General features: G+C 39.5%; 1 protein-coding gene across 1 annotated transcript; it reads left to right on the top strand.

Annotated features, from left to right (window-relative positions):
* Positions 1-221: 221 nt before the first annotated feature.
* hook1 (hook microtubule-tethering protein 1) lies at positions 222-20,953 on the top strand. The gene is made up of 22 exons (XM_089001309.1): positions 222-388; positions 2,870-2,955; positions 4,193-4,265; positions 4,386-4,436; positions 4,662-4,794; positions 5,903-5,970; positions 6,077-6,136; positions 6,817-6,900; positions 8,508-8,671; positions 8,748-8,888; positions 10,407-10,608; positions 11,627-11,737; positions 11,819-11,900; positions 11,967-12,033; positions 13,056-13,196; positions 13,272-13,359; positions 13,438-13,469; positions 17,057-17,139; positions 17,206-17,306; positions 17,389-17,490; positions 19,135-19,203; positions 19,278-20,953. The coding sequence occupies exons 1-22, from the start codon at positions 344-346 to the stop codon at positions 19,434-19,436; spliced, it is 2,142 nt and encodes a 713-aa protein (XP_088857435.1). The 5' UTR covers positions 222-343; the 3' UTR covers positions 19,437-20,953.
* The last annotated feature ends 116 nt before the right edge of the window (positions 20,954-21,069 follow it).

Raw genomic sequence — 21,069 nt, 5'->3', positions numbered from 1 at the left:
TCATGATTACGTGTGGTTTTGTTCATTCGTCTCCCTATTGGTTTATTTGCCCGTCAATCTTATAGCATCACGACACTGATTGGATACGCCACCAGCGCTGTTTAACCCTTGGGAAAAAACACGATGAAAGTAGATAGCATATCCACCTTTCTTTTTACGTCGTTTGCGGTGGAACGACTGTTCCTTTCCACCATTCTTACGTAATTGGCGTTAAAGCTTTTCCACTTGACAGCAGGTGAGGTCAAAAGCAAACCACCAAAAAAAGTGCACGGGGTTTGTGAAAAAAGCGGGCGGATAGGTGGGGAGGACGTCGTTGAAGTATTTATTTGGCTTATCGGGAGAAATGGACGAGAACAAAACAGTGTTGGTTGAAAGCCTCATAATATGGGTGAGTTTTGATGTTTGTTTTTTTGCAGGGCGCCTACGCTGTGTGACAACCATTCGATGCCAACAGGCGGCACTTGTTCGGAAGTGGTTGGGGTTTTTCGATAAAAAATACGTCACTAAAGTAAAGAAGCGGCAGATAAGAACTAACAACGCAATCTTCGTCGTGTTATTTTTTTCAATTTCAAATTCTGTTTAGGTGTAGATAGTGTGAGCATCATTTTGTATGAGCTAATCGGGCAATCGCGTGTGACAGTTAATGTAAACAAAGGTTACCAGTTCGGAGACCATAATGGCTTGTCTTACTATAAGCAAGAGTCGTTTAATTATTGAGATTTATGAGTTTCAGTTCGACCAGGTCAATTTGTGATGGTGTTACATTCAAAGGACAACCGACGCCTCCAGACAAGTTGTCTATAATTTGTAAAATCACTTGAAATTACTTCCACTGAGCGGCTTTTATGCTATATTTTACGTTTTAAGACTCGCGCTGAATATTCAGAAAGTCTTGTTTTCGAGTTGGTGACGATTCCTGACTTGACGTCACGTCAGGAACGCGCCTGACCGAGAAAGCGACACACAATGCATTTTGGGTACTTTGTTTGGTCTGAAAACATCGTGTTGATCCGTGTTGATGGTGAAATTAGAAGGAAAACACATAAATAACGCGATGGTGAATTGTTGTGTGTTGCACCAAGACTACTATTTGATACGAGTTGACTCAAATTGTCGGCAGACAAATCAGCCGATTTCCAACGGAGCTTGGGCGCCATCTTGTGCATTTTCTGGGACGCTACATTGGAGTCCTGATGGCTCGAATTGATATGGAAGGACTTCTTTGATCGATTGCAAACATGTATGCTTTCCTCTTCAGAACTATTTGACTCATATTCATAACTGGATGAGGAACAAGAAAGCATCTTCTCCAAATCTGAAGCCATTGTTTTGATTCTATAGCAAGGCAAGACGTCCTTGCGTGACGTCACGAACAAGGGGGCGGGGCCTTCTGAAACTCGCCGTTTCCTAGGTTATTTGGAGTAGTTTTGGGACACTTTAAGTTATGTTTATTGGTGTTTTGCATTTGACTAAAAATATTAGCCTGCGTGTTTCAGGTATTTTAGATGCTATAAAACATTTTTCTGATGTTATTTAGGAAACAAAAAAATGGTGTCTGTTGTCCTTTAAGTTTTAAATTCAGTCATTGTATGTTTTCGTTGTTTTTTTTTTAACATTGAGCTAAATGGTGTGAGAAATTTCAACTTTGTTGGATACCACTTTTCTTTTAAAACAAATTTTCATTTGAGCATTCAGTCTTTGTGTATACAGTGGGTATTGCTTCTAGCAGTACTGTATTTCATATAAAATGTTATTTTACACTGTGAAAATTGAAAGTGAAAAAAGCGCTTTGTTACATCTGCAGCTGTTGTAAAAGCGCTATATAAATTAGGATGTATTCTATTACTATATCGTATTGTATTTGGTAAGGACGTTTAAGCAGACCTATTTGCTGTGGTTCTTGGTACATCAAAAGTAACACCTCAGCCCTTCGGTCTGATAAAATATTTTGTTCCATGGTCCAAGCGTCTTCTTTTAGAGATCCCATTCAGCTGTAAGTGTTTGAGGAATCTCAAGTTCACTCACTCCTTAGTTTAGCCACTTGGCCTATCGATCACCTCACGAATGCATTTAGAACCCTAATCTGTTTAACCAGCAGACAAGGGACAACATCCATCTAATCAAGTCATTATCGTGAACGATTTCTTTAAGCAACAGTAGCCCAAAGTACAGTGAGACCTCAACTTACAAACTTAATTGGTTCCCAGACAGAGTGTGTAAGGCGAAAAGTGTGTATCTCCAAAAAAAAAAAAAATCCCATAGGAAACCATTAAAATGGGAATAATCCGTTCTCGGGTTTCCATAAAATATACTTTTCAACTAAATAAGCCTTAAAACTACACACAACATACCTTATTCTATGTATAATAAATGTACTATTGTATTGTAATGAAAGAAATACACTGCATTGTATCATAAAGTCACTTTATTTGCATTTGTGATGGTCATTGATGGCTTGATGGAATGGCGTTGAAGGTCGAAGGTCAAACGGAATTGCTGTTTGAAAAGAGAGGCACATTACATGAGGACTGTAATTAAAGAAATAAACTGTGCTGTAAAATAAAGTTTTATTTACCTTTTTGATGGTCGTTGATGGCTTATGGAAGGAGAGTCACCTTCCAGAAGGACTGTTGGTAACTTAACCTCTGGTGCTGTTCGGTCATGTGCTTCCGCCGAAGATCACTGCGCCAGCCGTGGTGGGTGTGTATTATGAAAATAGTGCTTATTGTAAGGTCTAATTTTCAGAACTTTGAAGTTTGTAAGATAAGGTGTTTGTAAATTGAGGTCTCACTGTAATCCAACCTACTAGATAAGACGATAATTATCTGTATTATTTGAGGCAACAATCAGTCTGTTATTACCTCTTCAGTTACAGACCTTCAACACCTCTGCACCGTGCACGACAATAGAGGACCTAACCACCGGCGCCGCCATATCACAGGCTCTGCAGCAAATGTGAGGATACCCGCCGGCACCCAGCATTCATTTAGAAAATGGTGGTTCACTATAAATGTCAAACGTATATCCCATGATGCATTGCGCCAACGCAAAGAAAATATGTCCCTTTCCCGACAATTTGTGGCCCAGAATAACCTTTAGATAGAAGTATTTGAACACCTCACAGTATAGGATGAATAAGAGGCACTTTATTTGCATTGATTTTAGATTAGATTGGCCTTTATTAGTCTCGCAGTGGAGACATTTACATTTCACAGCAGCAAAGTTCTGAAAGGAAAGAAAGAAATAGAAAAATAAAATACAGGAGCTGCTGGAAAGGCAGCCACTCTCGAGGTGACATCTTGAAGTCAAAAGAACCAAATAATAATAATAATAATAATAATAATAATAATAATAATAATAATAATAATAATAATAATAATATGACAACACAAAGACACAGTCATTCAACGTTAAGCTCTTTCTGCAAACTCTTTGTTGCATCAAGAAGTTCTAGATGAAAGAACAGAGGATCAAAGCATCCTTTTCACCAGCGGATCGGGGACATCCTGGTGAAATGTGCACATCTGCTACAAACTAAATGTTGAAAGCAAACACGAAGCTGTAGCATCCATTGACAAAAAGAGATTGCCTTACATCTCCTGTTCCGGCGTGAATCCGTTTCAATTCCAAGCCGCGACATTTTCACATACGCATCGGCGATCTGCGCTGGAACCTTTGTAGAATACACTCGACTTCAATATATATGCCGTTATAATTTTCGGTAAGGGCTTGAGATATGAGTGACTGGATGTTAAAAACTGAGAATTAGCATGAGCAAAGTACGCTTAGCTTCATGCTAGCAAAGAACGCAATATGTCATAAACGGGTTAGCACGCATGTTGCGGCGTTATCACCTTTCAAGCATTGGCGATCCGAACAAAAACAATACAAGGGGGCAAGCCATTAGATTAGAACTATGCTCGCATGTGTATATTCTTTATCCCCATGTGAAGAACGACTAATTTAGCTGCAGTTTACTGAAGAGCGTCTGCATTTGTCTGCTTACTACCAACATGCTTGCTTGACATCAGCTATTACTTGGGCGAGGCTTTGGTAGCATATTGTCACATTAAAGTCAATAAACAGTAAGTGTGTAAGTGGCATCTAAAATATTTTTTTTTAAAAAGCATATCAACCTACGTGAATAACACAGTGATTAACGACAAACCGCCGCCATGTGTGTGTCATGCAGAGACCCGTCGTGGTTCTCTGACGGATGGCTCGCTCGCATCAAAACAGACGTGGATGACAACTGGAGGCTGAAGGTAGAGAACAGCCCTGTCATCTTCCATCATTCTCTTGTTGCTTCTTTCCTGACATCCTCCTGTTAGCGCTACTGCTACTGCCATTTTAACACCGCGCTTGTGTATTTGTGACCTCCATAGCTTAACAATCTGAAGAAGATCCTCCAGATGGTGCGAGAGTATTACAACCAGGTAGGCCGAAAGGTCACCTAGCACCTCCTCATCTCGTTCATTGTGTTGAGATATCCATCGAGGCGTATAGTTGTGTTGTTAGCAAGATGCACAAGAAAGTACGCTGTGTGCGATGCGTTTAAAAAAAAAAAGCTTGGATCAAGTCTGGCATGCGTTCATGTAATCACATCTCCGGACTATCGAGGGAAAAACTTTGCCATTTTGTGCTACGTGTGGCTCGACTAGGTTTTGGTCCAGGGGCTTTCTGACTTCCCCCTGCCGGACGTGGCCCTGGTTGCTGAAAACTCGGACCCCGTGGAGATGGGCAGGCTGCTGCAACTAGTCCTGGGATGTGCCGTCAATTGTGAGCGAAAGCATGGTGAGGTTCTCACCATGTGCGCCGGCGTGTTGTTCTGGGAACGTTAATTAACTCATTCACTGCCAGGCGATGTGCAAAAATAGATACAGTGATACCTTGGCTTACGAACTTAATTGGTTCCCAGACAGAGTGTATGGTGAAAAGTGTGTATCCCAAAAATTGATTTCCCATAGGAAACCATTAAAATGAGAATAATCCGTTCTCAGGTCCCCATAAAACATAATTTTCTAATTTTCTAATTTTCTAAGGCTTAAAACTACATAAAATATACATTATTTTATGTATAATGAGTGCTATGGTATTATAATTAAAGACATAAACTGTACTGTATAATAAAGTAATTTTATTTACCTTTGTGATGGTCGTTGATAGCTTGATGGAATGGAGTGGCCGGTTTCCTCAGCATTAAACACTTGCTGAGGAACGTAACCTTCTTCTTTCACCATCTTGAGGAATGATCCCTTGTAGGTGCTTTCTCTATGATAATTTTATCTAGTTCATCATCAATTGTGTTCTGTTTTGCTAGGTTGATAGCTTTTTGCATCAAGTGTACAGATGGCTTGTGCGGGTTGTTTGTGCAGCCTGATTGATGGAATATTTTAACCTTGCAGTCTACACTCTGCCTTTGAACTATCAAAGTTGAAAATCTCTCACTGATTTTGATCACAATGTCTAAACCACCCCCTCACTGCTGCGTTGGTCAGTGAGGGGGTTGGTCAGTGGTCATGTTTTACATAACAGGGCATATAGAAAAAAATAAAGAACCCAATCCATCAACGACCATCACAAAGGTAAATAAAACTACTTTATTATATAGTACAGTTTATTTATTTAATTATAATACCATAGCACATTTATTATACATAAAATAAGGTATATTTTGTGTAGTTTTAAGGCTTAGAAAATTATAAAGTAGAAAGTTATGTTTTATGGGGACCTGGGAACGGATTATTCTCATTTTAATGGTTTCCTATGGGAAATTAATTTTAGGGATACACACTTTTCACCTTACACACTCTGTCTGGGAACCAATTAAGTTCGTAAGCCAAGGTATCACTGTACTCATTTACGGAATGTTGGGAATAATCCAGTGTCCATCTCTTACCAGAATACATCCAGATCATTATGACGCTGGAGGAGTCCGTCCAGCACGTCGTCATGGAAGCCATACAGGAGGTTGGGTCCGTGCACCATGAATCACATCCTGCTAGTCGAGGAATGGTGTCATTTTGTAAATACGGAACAAGCCTGATGACTTTTTATTTAAAATGTATTTCTACAGCTGTTACATAGAGAAACCATGTGCAGAAAAACAGAGCTGTCTGGGGACCTGGAAGAGCAGGTCAGTGCAATTGGAGTACGAGGTTCCAGTACCTGGATCACTTTTGTCGAGGCCGTCAGTATACATACTAAGCAATTTTGTCTTCTGGTAAAAATACACTGCGGCCTTTAAAAAAAAATATGAGTCCTCGAAACGAATTTGTAAGATCGCCATAAATTGGGCATACCTATCATAACATGGAGTCTGCCATTTTGCCTTTTTTTAAGCAGCCATTTTGGATTGAAGCAGCCATTTTGTTTTGGATTGAATTCCAAGTCATAAAAGTTGGCAAAACTCCACACTGTCGGTCACAACATTCAGTGGACATTTTTTACATAACCGGGCATGTGGAAATACATTCCTCAAGGACCCACACATAAAATTGAACAGGAAGTCGACCCTTTTATTGTTTGAAGCAGCCATTTTGTTCTGAAGCAGCCATTTTGGGTTGAATTCCGAGACATAAAAATGGCAAAACACTGAGTGTCACAACATTCAGTGGTCATGTTTGACATAACAGGGCACAAAAAAAAAATCCTCAAGAACCCACACATGAAATTGAACAGGAAGTGGACCCTTTTATTGTTTTGAAACAGCCATTTTGTTTTGAAGCAGCCATTTTGGGTTGAATTCCAAGACATAAAAAGTTTGCAAAATGAGCTAACCGTTGTTGATTTAGCTTGTTGTGTGCGTGTGTCCAGCTTAGAAAAGCTTTGGAGGAACTGTCAGAACTATCTTCAGACAAGGAAGCTCTCGTACAACGTTGCCAGGAGCTGGACCAGCAGGTGACTACGCTTCTTGGAAACGCACACACGAGCACATACGCAAGTGCACACACACACAGACACACGCTTATCCGCGCCGCGGGTCAGTGTAAACAATATCTGGCCATTGTCTGGAGCTGCTGTGGCAGAAGAACTGTGAGCTTAAACGGTCTGCCCGGCACTCAGTGTTCACACCACACTCATCAGCCGCCACTGACCCGTCACGTCTTCAACTGGACTCTCGACAGATTCACTTTTCCGTTTTGACGGTCCGTCAAGCCCCCCTTTTGGCTACCAGGTAAGTCCCACGTCAGCTAAACTAAACCCTTGTGCTGCTTGTATGCTGACGCTAACAAGTGGCTTCACTGGGGCACTTCACAACCGTGGTGGATGAATGTGTTCATTTGACACCTGTGGGATGATGCTGTTAGGTCTTTGACGGTACGTCTTCGGAATTTGCGTTTCGTATATCCAAATGCGGTAAAAAAAATATATATACAGTGATACCTCGGTTTACAAACCCCTTGGCTTACGAACTTTTCGGTGTACGAATGTTAAATTTATGAACATTTTACCTTGGCATATGAACTTTTTTTCGGAATACACACGGAGCGCCACAATGAGTGGTGTGTCGTTCGCGAACGAGCCCGTTCTAACAACAAAATGGCGGCCGACTGTTTTTGTCCTCTACTCCCCACCCCCAGTCTACGGTTAAAGCCACGTGATTGGTCAAGAATGCAGCCCCCCTGCTGCATTCTTGACCAATCACGTGGGGGGTTTACAGACAGAAAGACCGAGAGAGTGAGGCCGTTAAACCTTGAAGAGACGGGCAGACGACAGAGAGAGAATGAGAAAATGGATAGAAAACAGTGAAATTTGGACTTGTTTCAACTTTGATAGTTCAAAGTTGCAAGGTTAAAATATCCCATCAATCAGGCTCCACAAATAACCCGCACAAGCCATCTGTACACTTGATGCAAAAAGCTATCAACGCAGCTAAACAGAACACAATTGATGAGGAAAAAGGTAAAATTATCGCAGAGAAAGCACCTACAAGGGATCATTACTCAAGATGGTGAAAGAAGAAGGCTACGTTCCCCATCAAGTGTTTAATGCTGAGGAAACTGGCCACTCCATTCCATCAAGCCATCAACGACCACCACAAAGGTAAATAAAACCACTTTATTATACTGTACAGTTTATTTCTTTAATTATAATACCATAGCACATTTATAATACATAAAATAAGATATATTTTGTGTAGTTTTAAGGCTTAAAAAATTAGAACGTAGAACATTATGTCTTATGGGGACCTGGGAACGGATTATTTCCATTTTAATGGTTTCCTATGGGAAATTAATTTTTGGGATACACACTTTTCTCCTTACACACTCTGTCTGGGAACCAATTAAATTTGTAAGCCAAGGTATCACTGTATTGTTTATCCTCTGGGAAGAATAAGCGATATGACTCCCCTTCGTCATATGGAGTCACATATAGCAAGAAATGTTTGCTGACTAACTGTATGTTTGTGCATGTATTAACTTGCACTCTTTTTGTGAAGCGCTTACTGCACCGCGAACCCCGCGAGGTTACCATTTTCTACATTCTCTGAACTTCTTGCTCAGGTGGCAATCCTCCAAGACGAACACAACAGCCTGCTTGCCGAGAACGACGTCCTGACCGACCGAGCCAATCAACTGGACACGTTCGACGACCCCAACACGCCGTCGGGCAGGAAGCACGGCCAACTGCAGCAGCAGCTCGAAACTCTACAGGAAGAGAATTTCAGGTGAGTGCCCCCCTCCCCCTGACCGCGCGCTGTACCAAACCATCCGGATATGGAGATTAAAGCAACCCCATTGCAGGCTGGAGGCCGCCAAGGACGACTACAGGATCCACTGCGAGGAACTGGAGAAGCAACTTGTGGAAGTTCAACATCGCAACGACGAGCTCACCGGTCTGGCCGAGGAGTCCCGATCGCTTAAAGACGAATTGGATGTGTTGAGGTTTGTTTGTTGGTGTCGAAAAAGACGTTACTGCCTCTCTTAGGCTGTATTTTTTTTTAATTTCAATTCCAGTTTATCGTCATTTATTCTATGGGGTGTTCCATTTTTTATCTTGTACTTTTATTTTTGCAGAGGAACTCATTCACAAATGTATTCGTGAATTGACAATATGACGTCGAGCGCCATTCCCAAATTTGGGTTTTGTTTTTTCATGCTTGGGTGCCGATAAAGCGCTGGCCATGGCCTCTGGCAATAGTTTTTTTCCTTCCACAAGGGGGCCCTTTTTTCCATGTTAGCGCTTTGTCCCTCAAGCGCTCATACATATTAACCAAAATGTATGTATTACGGCTGCCTTCATTTCAAGCTCATATAACTCCAGACCCATATAACTTAGGAATTAACTATTTCTTTCGTCTGGCAGTGCTGCTCACTCGCAGACAAAAAATATTCTTATCCCGTGACTGTAAAGTGTCCTTGAGAGTATTGAAAGGCGTTTCGAAATAAAATGTATTATTCATATTTTTTTAAATTATGTATAGCCAGACAAACCTTTGTGGTTGTTTTTTTTCCTTTGGTCCCTATTTGGCAAACTGCCGCTAGCTGCTATATCAAATCTTTGCTTACAAGTTAGCATCTTAGCAACTTCTCTGACCGCGCCGGCTAGTGAACATTTAATACGTGCATGTAAATAAATAATAATAATAATAATACATTTAATTTCTAAGCGCCTTTCAAAACTCTCAAGGATATATTACAGTCACAGGATTTTTTTTGTGCAGGTGAGCAGCGGTAGCCATTCGCGCCAGCGTTCAGTCTAACTGGGAGTAACGCAGCAGCAAAGTTACGAAAGGAAGAAGAAAGGAAAGAAAGTCTGAAAAAAAAACTAAAATTTGCAGTCCACAGCAGCAATTTGAATGGGGACGGGGTGGGGGGGTGACATTCTAAGCATAACAAAATAAAAATGTCAACTGTATACTGTGCAAAGGTAAATGTATATAATAACAATAATAATAATAATAATAATAATAATAATAATAATAATAATAATAATAATAATACATTGCATCTACTAGTCCCCCTCAAAACTCTCAAGGACGTAGCTAATACATAGCTATATAGCTAATAGCTAGCTAGCTTGATAGCAAATAGGTAACTAGGTCGGTAGCTAGCTAGATAGATAGCTGGATTGCAAGATAAAATAGGTAGCTAGCAAGATAGCCTGCTAGATAGCTAGCGAGATAGATAAATAGCTGGATTGCTCGATAAATAAAAAGAAGTGAAGAGAGGAAATCAGAATAACGTAAAGATAAAAAGACTAAAAAAGCTAAGCCTCCCCCAAAAGAATAAAAGTGACCCCCCCCCCACCTATTGTATTGTATTGAACATACATCAGGACACAGAATTATAATATAATTTTGGTTGACTTTGAATCTAATCAAAATGGAATAATGTGTATTTTTCCGATTTTTTTTTTTTTTTTACTACGCCTGAACTCACCGTCCTACTTTTCTCATTTAGAAACTGTTCAGACCGGGTGGTGATGCTGGAAGCCTCGGTGGAGGCGTACAAGCGAAAACTGGAGAATCTCGGGGACCTCAAGAGGCAAATGAAGCTTCTGGAGGAGAACAATACCATCTACATGCAGAACACCGTCAGCCTGGAGGAGGAACTGCGCAAAGCCAACGCCGCTCGGGCGCAGCTGGAGACGTACAAGCGGCAGGTAGTACAAACAAAATCGCTTTTCGATTGGATGGTTTTGACAATTGTGATGTCATCATTTAAAAATCAAACACAGTGTGTTTATTTTTCAAAGCGAGAGCGGGGGACTTGACTTGATAATATAACTCTTTACTAGCTAGCTAGCTTTCTATCTATTTGAGTTACCTCTGTGTTGAGTGATTATTAGCTAACTCTTAGCTAGCTAGCTAGCTTTCTATATATTTTACGGGTTGAGTGATTATTAGCTGACTCTTAGCCAGCTAGCTAGCTTTCTATCTATTTGAGTTACTTCCGTGTTGAGTGATTATTAGCTAACGCTTAGCTAGGTAGCTAGCTTTATATCTATTTGAGTTACTTCCGGGTTGAGTGATTATTAGCTAACGCTTCGCTAGGCAGCTAGTTTTATATCTATTTGAATTACTTCCGGGTTGAGTGATTATTAGCTAACGCTTAGCTAGGTAGCTAGCTTTCTATCTATTTGAGTTACATCCGGTTGAGTGATTGTTAGCTAACTCTTAGCTAGCTAGCTAGCTTTCTGTATATTTGAGTTACTTCCGGGTTGAGTGATTATTAGCTAACTCTTGGCTAGCTAGCTTTTTATCTATTTGAGTTACTTCGGGTTGAGTGATTATTAGCTAACTCTTAGCTAGCTAGCTAGCTTTCTATATATTTTCCGGGTTGCGTGATTATTAGTGAGTCTTACCGAGCTAGCTGGCTTTCTATCTATTTGAGTTACTTCCGGGTAGAGTGATTATTAGTTAACTCTTAGCTAGCTAGCTTTCTATCTATTTCAATTACTTCTGGGTTGAATGATTATTAGCTAACTCTTAGCTAGCTAGCTTTCTATATATTTGAGTTACTTTCGGGTTGAGTGAACGCTACCGCGTGTGGCTGCCGCTGCTCACCCACAGAAAAACTGATCCTGTTCCTGTAAAGTGACCTTGAGAGTTTTGAAAGGCGCTTATATATCTATTATTGTCATTATTATTAATATGGTTGCCACGTTCTCCTACCAACAGGTCCAAGAGCTCCACGGGAAGTTGTCGGATGAAACGAGGCGAGCGGACACCCAATCTTTTGAGTTGAAGAAGCTGGAAGAGAAGCACGAGCTGATGAGCAAGGAGAAAGAGGTGCGACGAAAAAAGAAGAAACGTGGAAAACGCCGGCGACATTTCATTTGTAACGTTGACCTTTCACCTCTCAACCGGCAGCGCATCATCGTGGAGCGAGACTCCTTGAAGGAACTTAACGAGGAGCTTCGTTGCACCCAAGCGCAACAGGATCATCTTCAAGGTGAGCCGATGCCGATGCCGAATCCATCTCCCAAGTTCTGACTGGCACGCACTGTCTCACCCGCAGGGATGCTTTCTCCCAGGAGCCCCAGCCATGACAACCTGGCCGCAGAATTGATCCCCGTGGAGCACAGGTCCAATCACACACCGCGGAATTTAAAGGACAACCGACATCACTTTTTTGTTTCCTAACTGACATCAGAAAACTGTTTTATAGCATCTAAAATACCCAAAACACGCAATAGTCAAATGCAAAACACCAAGAAAAATGACGTAGTGTCCCAAAAATGACGTCAGAGATGCCGAGTTTCAGAAGGTCCCGCCCCCTTGTTCGTGACGTCACGACAGGACGTCTTGCCTTGCTCGAGAATCAAAACAATGGCTTCAGATTCAGAGAAAATGCTTTCTTGTTACACATCCAGTTATGAATATGATTCAAATACAGTAAAGTCTCGTTATATCGATATTCAAGGGAGTCGGAAAAAATATCGATATAACCGGGACTATCGATATATCCGACCCTGTTTGCATGTAATTTTCTCCGTGCGTGCATAGAAATAGTATCGATATAACCGGGACTATCGATATATCCGATATCGATATAACGAGACTTTACTGTAGTTCTGAAGAAGAAAGCATACATGTTTGCAATCGATTAAATAATTTATTCCGTGCCATTTTGAGGCAATGGGGGGGGTGGGGATGTAGCACTAAAAAAGAGGCAGAAGATGGCGACAAAGCTCCGTGTAAGGAATTAATCAGCCCGTTTCCACAGGCTGATTAATTCCTTACATGGAGCTTTGTCGCCCTCTTCTGCCTCTTTTGGTGCAACTCTTTTTCAGACCAAACAAGTACAGCAAAATGCATTGACGTGATGGAAGGACTGCTACAATGTGTCCTTTTATTTCGGTCAGGGCTGTTCCTTCGGTGACGTCACGTACAGACTCATCACCAACTCAAAAACAAGACTTCCGTAATATTCAGCGCGAGTCTTAAAACGTAAAATCTAGCTATATGCGGTGGAATCTTTGTAAAATACGCTCAGTAGAAGTCATTTGAAGCCATTTTACAAATTATGGACACAACTTGTCCAGAGACGTCGGTTGTCCTTTAAGTGACAGTTGACCTTATTTTTTATGTATGTATTCTTTTTTAGAGAGAAGTTCATCAGGCTTCAGCATGAGAACAGGATGCTGAGAGTACAGCAGGAGGAGTTTGAGAGGGGCAAGATTGCTTCTCTGCAGGCCCAGCTGGACGACGCTCACAAAAGTCGCAGTCATCTGGACACCGAGAACAGGTTAGCGGCGTTAACCCGCCGATGTCAAAACGAGGACACCTTCACACCCGACATCACTTGCCGTTGTTGGTGCAGGTTGCTTCGCCAGCGGTTCGGCGAGCTACAGCAGCAGGTTGAGGACCTCCAGAAGACGCTGCAGAATCAGGCGCTTAAAGCTGATGATGTGAGTGAGTGGCGCGCCGGCAGATCGCCGGAGATGTCCTGATCAATGCGGAGTTTCACTTTTTGTTTCCCTCTCCAGTCGGTCCTGAAGCGGAAACTGGATGCTCACATGTAAGTCACATCAAGATGGGAGTGGAAAAGCTAACCAGGTTGATGATGGCAGATGGATTAAATGTGCAGATGAACGCGTTTGTAATGGCACAAATTCGAAAAATCCATTATTGCTCTTCGGTATCAATCAGAAATGTCTCCATCAACTCCAACTGGTCCAAAATTCTTCAGCCCGGATCATCACTAGAACCCCCTCCTTTCACCACATCACCCCTGTCCTCCAGCAACTCCATTGGCTACCTGTTAAACATCGTATCGATTTCAAAATCCTTCTATTTACATTCAAAGCCATCCATAACCTTGCCCCTCCCTATCTTTCTGACCTGCTTCAAATCTCTGTTCCCTCTCGGTCCCTCAGATCTTCGTCCTCCCTTCACCTCTATGTGCCCTCTGCCCGTCTCACCACGATGGGTTGCAGAGCTTTCAGCCGCTCTGCTCCCAAACTCTGGAATTCTCTTCCACCAATATTGACTCCCTCCCTATTTTCAAGGCTCACCTCAAAACCCACTTGGTTCTATGGTTCTATCTGCTATTTTATTATGTATCATTTTGCTTATGGTTTTATTGTTATGTGCTTTGTTTTTATTGTAAAGTGTCCTTTGGTGTTTTGAAAGGCGCTTGAAATAAAATGTATTATTTTTTAAATGAACAAGCAAAAATGGTTGATTCACACATCGCAAAATGGTTTGGGCTTCATTTATTCCAAATGTAAATTTGTTCCAAAGGAACCGTAGGCCTCTTTTTTTTTTTGTTTTTTTTGTTACAGCTATTATCCTCCTTATTTTCTTTCTTTCTTTTTTTCTTTCTCCTTTTTCTCAATTTTTTTCTCTGTTCTTCAGTGATGCTTTTTCTGTCTTTTGTAATGTTTTTTCCTTCTTTCTTTTTTCCATCTTTTTTCTTTTTCTTGCTTTCTCCTTTTTTCTTTTTCTTTATTTTCTTTTTTCTTTCGTGATGCTTTTTCTATCTTTTGTAATTATGTTTTCATTCCTTCTTTTTTCTTTGTTTTTCTTCCTTTTTTGTTTCTTTCTCCTTTTTCTTTCTTTTGTTTTTTTTTGTTTTTTCTCTTTTCTTTTGTTATGCTTTTTCTATCTTTTTAATTTTTTTCTTTCTTTTTTGCTTATTTTTTTCTTTTTCCTTTTTCTTTCTGTTTTTGTTGTTGTTTTTTTCTTTTCTTGTTTCTTTTTTCTTTCTCCTTTTTCTCAATTTTTTTCTCTGTTCTTTCGCGATGCTTTTTCTGTCTTTTGTAATGTTTTTTCCTTCTTTCTTTTTTCTATCTTTTTTCTATCTTTTTTTTCTTTCTTTCTCCTTTTACTTTCTTTTTTGTTGTTTTTTTTTTCTTTTTTTTTCGTGATGCTTTTTCTATCTTTTTTAATTATATTTTTTCTTCCTTCTTTTTTGTTTTTTTTTCTTTCTCTTTCTTTTCTTTCTTCTTTTTCTTTCTTTTTTCTTTTTATTTTTTTGTTTTCTTTCTCCTTTTTTCTTTTTCCTTTTTCTTTATTTTCTTTTTTCTTTCGTTATGCTTTTTCTGTCTTTTTTAATTATGTTTTCATTCCTTCTTTTTTCTTTGTTTTTCTTCCTTTTTTGTTTCTTTCTCCTTTTTCTTTCTTTTGTTTTTTTTTGTTTTTTCTCTTTTCTTTTGTTATGCTTTTTCTATCTTGTTAATTTTTTTCTTTCTTTTTTGTTTATTTTTTTCTTTTTCCTTTTTCTTTCTGTTTTTGTTGTTGTTTTTTTCTTTTTTTGTTTCTTTTTTCTTTCTCCTTTTTCTCAATTTTTTTCTCTGTTCTTTCGCGATGCTTTTTCTGTCTTTTGTAATGTTTTTTCCTTCTTTCTTTTTTCTATCTTTTTTCTATCTTTTTTTTCTTTCTTTCTCCTTTTACTTTCTTTTTTGTTGTTGTTTTTTTTTTCTTTTTTTTTCGTGATGCTTTTTCTATCTTTTTTAATTATATTTTTTCTTCCTTCTTTTTTGTTTTTTTTTCTTTCTCTTTCTTTTCTTTCTTCTTTTTCTTTCTTTTTTCTTTTTATTTTTTTGTTTTCTTTCTCCTTTTTTCTTTTTCCTTTTTCTTTATTTTCTTTTTTCTTTCGTTATGCTTTTTCTGTCTTTTTTAATTATGTTTTCATTCCTTCTTTTTTCTTTGTTTTTTCTTACTTTTTTGTTTCTTTCTCCTTTTTCTTTCTTTTTTGTTTTTTTTTTGTTTTTTCTCTTTTCTTTTGTTATGCTTTTTCTATCTTTTTAATTTTTTCTTTCTTTTTTGTTAATTTTTTCTTGTAACTTTTTCTTTCTGTTTTTGTTGTTGTTTTTTTCTTTTTTCTTTCTTTTTTGTTTCTTTTTTCTTTTTCTTTCTTTCTCCTTTTACTTTCTTTTTTTGTTGTTTTTTTTTTTTCTTTTTTCTTTCGTGATGCTTTTTCTATCTTTTTCCATAATACAGTAAAGTCTTGTTATATCGATATCGGATATATCGATAGTCCCGGTTATATCGATATTTTTTCCGACTCCCTTGAATATCGATATAACGAGACTTTACTGTATATTTTTTCTTCCTTCTTTTCTTTCTCTTTCTTTTCTTTCTTTCTTCTTTTTCTTTCTTTTTTCTTTTTCTTTTTTTTGTTTTCTTTCTCCTTTTTCTTTCTTATTTTCTTTCTCTTTTCTTTTGGTATCCTTTTTCTATCTTTTTTAATTATTTTTTTTCCTTCCTTCTTTTTCTTTTATTTTTTTCTTTTCTCTCTTCTTTTCTTTCTTTCTATTTTTTCTTTCTTTTTATTTTTTGTTTCTTCTTTTTCTTGATTTTATTTTCTCTTTTTCTTTTCTTTTTTATCTTTCTCCTTTGTCTTTTGGTATCATTTTTCTCTCTTTTTTAATTATTTTTTTCTTCCTTCTTTTTTTCTTTCTCATTTCTTTTCTTTCTTTTTTTTTTCTTTTTTTATTTTTTGTTTCTTTTTCTTGATTTTTTTCGTCACTTTTTCTTTCTTTTTTTCTTTGCTTTTTTATTTTTCTCCGTTCTTTGTTTTCCTTTTCCTTTTGTCTTATTTTCTTTTTTTTCTTTCTTTTAATTTTTTTCATTTTTTTCTTTCTCCTTTTTCTTTATTTTGTCCTTGTTTCTTTCATTGCATTTTCTTTTCGTTTTCTTTTTTCATTTTTTCTTTTTATTCTTTTTTTATTTTTTTTTATTTCTTTACATATTCTTCATTTGCTTATTGTCTTTACTTACATTTATATTTTTTCATTAAAAAGTTCTTTGCACAACACGACATTTGAAAATGTGTTTTTTTTTTAGTGTATTGTTATTTAATAACAAATCAATGTTGCACAGGAAAAAAATTGTGCAACAGAAACAAACACAAACAGATTCTGAACAATTGCACACGGAATAAAACATGGTTGCCAAATCCACCGTATTCAGACGTGTACATTCACAGATTTAAAAAAATATATCCATTAATGTGCTCATTATTGTATGTTGTGTTGGATTTTGAGGAGACAATTGTATTTAGTCTATATTGGAAGAAGGCGAGAACTGATTACGTTCTGAATGCACTGCGCAACAAGCGGACAGGCTTCTAAAAAGACCCCAATGTCCTTGTTTCCTCAGGGTCCAGCTAAATGAGGCCCAGGATGAGATCCTAAAGAAGAAAGAACTGCTGGAGGACCTGCAGCCTGACAACAATCAGAACTGTGAGTGCCCACCATGGCCATGAGGCTCTCCACTCCTAAGCCCCCAATTATTATTTTTGCGTTCAGCCTTTAAGGTGGACGAGCTCATGGCTGCGCTGAAAAAAAAGGACGAAGACATGAGGTCCATGGAGGAAAGGTACAAAATGTATCTGGAGAAAGCTCGCAATGTGAGTCACTTGGGTCTTTTCGTGTCCTTGGAGCAGTGTAAAATGGGTGCGGTTTTTGATCCGGCGTATTCATTCCTTGCAGGTGATCCGAGCTCTGGACCCTAAACTGAACCCAGCGACCACTGAGATTCAGGCTCTGAGGAACCAGCTGGCTGACAGAGAGAAGCAGATCCTCAACCTGGAGGTAGTTCCGCTACCGTCTGTGTGCGTGTGTGCCATTTATCTCTTGGCCTTTATTTTGTATGAGTCAACTTTTGTACAGTGATACCTTGGCTTACAAACTTAATTGGTTCCCAGACAGTGTGTAAGGCGAAAAGTGTGTATCCCAAAAATGGATTTCCCATAGGAAACCATTAACATGAGAATAATCCGTTCTCAGGTCCCCATAAAACATACATTTCTACTTTTCTAAGCCTTACAACTACGCAAAATATACCTTATTTTATGTATAATAAATGTGCTATGGTATTATAATTAAAGAAATAAACTGTACTGTATAATAAAGTTGTTTTATTTACCTTTGTGATGGTCGTTGATGGCTTGATGGAATGTAGTGGACGGTCTCTTCAGCATTAAACACTTGATGAGGAACGCAGCCTTCTTCTTTCACCATCTTGAGGAATGATCCCTTGTAGGTGTTTTGTCTGTGATAATTTTATCTAGTTCCTCATCAATTGTGTTCTGTTTAGCTAGGTTGATAGCTTTTTGCATCCAGTGTACAGATGGCTTGTGCGGGTTCTTTGTGGCGCCTGATGGGTGGGATATTTTAACCTTGCAGTCTACACTCTGCCTTTGAACTATCACAGTTGAAACTCTCACTGTCATTTGCCTGTCTCTTTAATGTTTAAACCACCCCTCTCACTGCTGCGTTCTTGACCAATCACGTGGCTTGAAGCAAAGTCTGGGGACGGGAAATAGAGCACAAAAACAGTCGGCTACCATTTTGTTGTTAGAAGAACGGGCTCGTTCGCGAACGACACATCACTCATTGAGGCAGCTCCGACTACGAAAAAGTTCGTATGCCAAGGTAAAGTTTGTACGTCAAGGTAAACTTTTCATAAACTTAACGTTCGTAAACCGAAAAGTTTGTAAGCCAAGGGGTTCGTAAACCGAGGTATCACTGTAGTTTGTTAAATTTTAGTGAGTGTGGACAGGGCAACAAAATTTTCACACAAAAATCTCATTTCTTATTAAGTCATTCACTGCCATTCACAAATTGATTCTGGAATTGAAAATATGACAGAGCGCCATTCCCGAATTTGTTCGGGTTTTGTTATTTTTCCCATGCTCGGGTGCTGATAAAGCGCTGGCCATGGCCTCTGGCAATGTTTTTCTTTTCCACAAGGTTGCAGCATTACCTTTTTTTTCCCATGTTAGCGCTTTGTTCCAGCTTCAGCTGATGTTCAAGCGCTATATAAACCAATATGTATGTATTATATTGTATTTTGTACAGCCACCCCTAGTTCAAGTTCATATAACTCCAGACCCATATAATTTAGGAATTAACTCTTTTTTTTTCTTCGTGAAAGAAGAGATTCTAAGGTTTCTAATGCTGCAATGAATGTTTACGTTATCCTAAAACTCAATATTATGTGGTTCCTGGAATTTGAATGACAATGACAAAAACCCTGGCTATGGAGTGGATATTTTTGCACGTCTGGCAGTGAATGAGTTAAACGTGACATTGTGACATTTTAGTGGACTTTTTTTTTGCAAGGATCATGCAAGTTGACACATGATTTGCTCGCGGGCCATGTAAAATGATGTTTCGGGCCGGATTTGGCCCCCGGGTCTTGAGTTTGACACCCGTGTCATATGGCATCCGCAGCGCCAGTGCGAGCAGGCTCGACTGCGCGAGTACGAAGAAAAGCTGATCGTCTCCGCCTGGTACAACAAGGTAAGGTCAAAGATGAGACCCGGGCCGTTTTCCACGCCCACGTTACGCAGGACCACCTTTGTCTTCCTCCTCAGAGTTTGAACTTTCAGAAGCTGGCCATCGAGACGCGTCTGGGCGCCCGTGCCGCCTCCGCACTATCCGCCGGCCAGTCCTTCTTGTCCCAACAGCGGCAAGTGTCCAATGCGCCTCGCCGGGCGCTTTCCGTCAGCGTGCCGGGCGCCGTCTCCAAATAGGGCCTGCTCAAATTCCCCCCCCCCCCCCCCCCCGTTTAGCGGAGACAGTGTTTCTCAATCTTTATGGAGCTCAGGGAACACCTTAAAGTGACCTTGAACATGTCAGCACCTAAGGAGGGGGCGGGGCGGCCCCGGGTGAAGGATAAGGCCTTTTGAGTACAGTGATACCTCAGCTTACGAACGCTTTAGCTCACAAACTTTTCGCCTTACAAACATTAAATTCACCAGAATATAATCTTGGCATACTAACTAGTTTTCGGCGGACGAACCAAACCACACAGGTGGCTGGCGGACTAATTTTCATCATTGGGTGCAGATGTGTTTTGTTATCAAGTGGACTACCTTTGCTATTATGGGACCGAAAAAGACCCCACCACACGCTAGTGTTAAGCCGAAGAGGACACAAAGGAAAATTACGGTCGAGCAGAAGAAGGAGATCATCAAAAACCACGAACGAGGTGTGCGTTTCTGTGATGTAGCATCCCAGTACCAGTACGCTAAGTCGATCATTACTACGTGTGGCTAAGGGTGTTTCTGTGTTGTCTAAGCAACGGTGTCGGGCAATAGAAGAAGTTGAAAAACGTCTGTTGATTTGGATTAACGAAAAGCAGCTAGCAGGGGACAGTGTGAGTGACTGTATTATCGCCGAAACTTCACTCGCATATCATCATGAGGGAACCTGGAAGTTCGTCATCTATTGACAACTACCATCACAAAGGTTAATAAAACGACTTTATTACACTGTAGTTTATTTCTTCAATGACAATACAATACATATACATAAAATAAGGAAGATTGTGCGTAGTTTTAAGTCTTATTTAGTATAAAATTAGCTTTTATGGGGACCTGGGAACAGATTATTCTCATTTTTAATGGTTTCCTATGGGAAATTGATGTTTGGAAGACACACTTTTCGCCTTGTACACACTTTCTGGGAACCGATTAAGTTCGTAAGCTGAGGTGTCACTGTACTCGGATAACGGGATTTAAGGCTCCGCCCATCGGATCCGATGTCACGCAGACATCTGTCATATTAACCACGATTGCACTGATAATATTGTGATTTTTAACACCTTTTCCGAAAAACGCCCTGCCCCTCACTACACCCAAGCTGTGCACTAGCATAGCCGTTAGCCGTGCGTCGCTTGCCTCGTTTAGTCCGATCGCCGTCAGATACGTCGTGAAAGAGTCATACCAGCGGGAATTGTGCCGCCATGTTCGTCTACCTGCGGTCGTGACGTCACTGTCACCGCTGCTTTACGACCCGTCGCAACATTCTGTAGCAGTGTGACTTATGCTACAACTCCAGGTTGTTTTTATGCTTTAATCACTCCCCCAAACAAGCTCTTTCTTTCAAGATGCGTTAATATGCCGATGTACTGATTTGTTATTTTAGAGCAAATGTTGATTCTTGTATATTAATTTAGCAACAGTTCATTTATCTGTACCTAATGCTGAGGTTAAAAAAAAAAACATTTTTAAATGAAATAAAATCAGAAAATACCGAACCCAGAATTGTTGGCAACGGATTTATCAACACATTTGCCTTTGTTGCTTAGTTTCTGGTCTCTCCTGATGGCATACGAAGGGAGTTTGGCCATTTCAACGATGGAAAAAGAAAATAAGTTGACTC

The sequence above is a fragment of the Hippocampus bargibanti genome, linkage group LG07, assembly GCF_051943395.1.
Source record: "Hippocampus bargibanti isolate YZ-2025 linkage group LG07, ASM5194339v1, whole genome shotgun sequence".
In the NCBI taxonomy this organism is placed as follows: domain Eukaryota; kingdom Metazoa; phylum Chordata; class Actinopteri; order Syngnathiformes; family Syngnathidae; genus Hippocampus; species Hippocampus bargibanti.
Note: the sequence above shows the minus strand (reverse complement) of the source record. Positions and strands in the feature narration are given on the sequence as shown.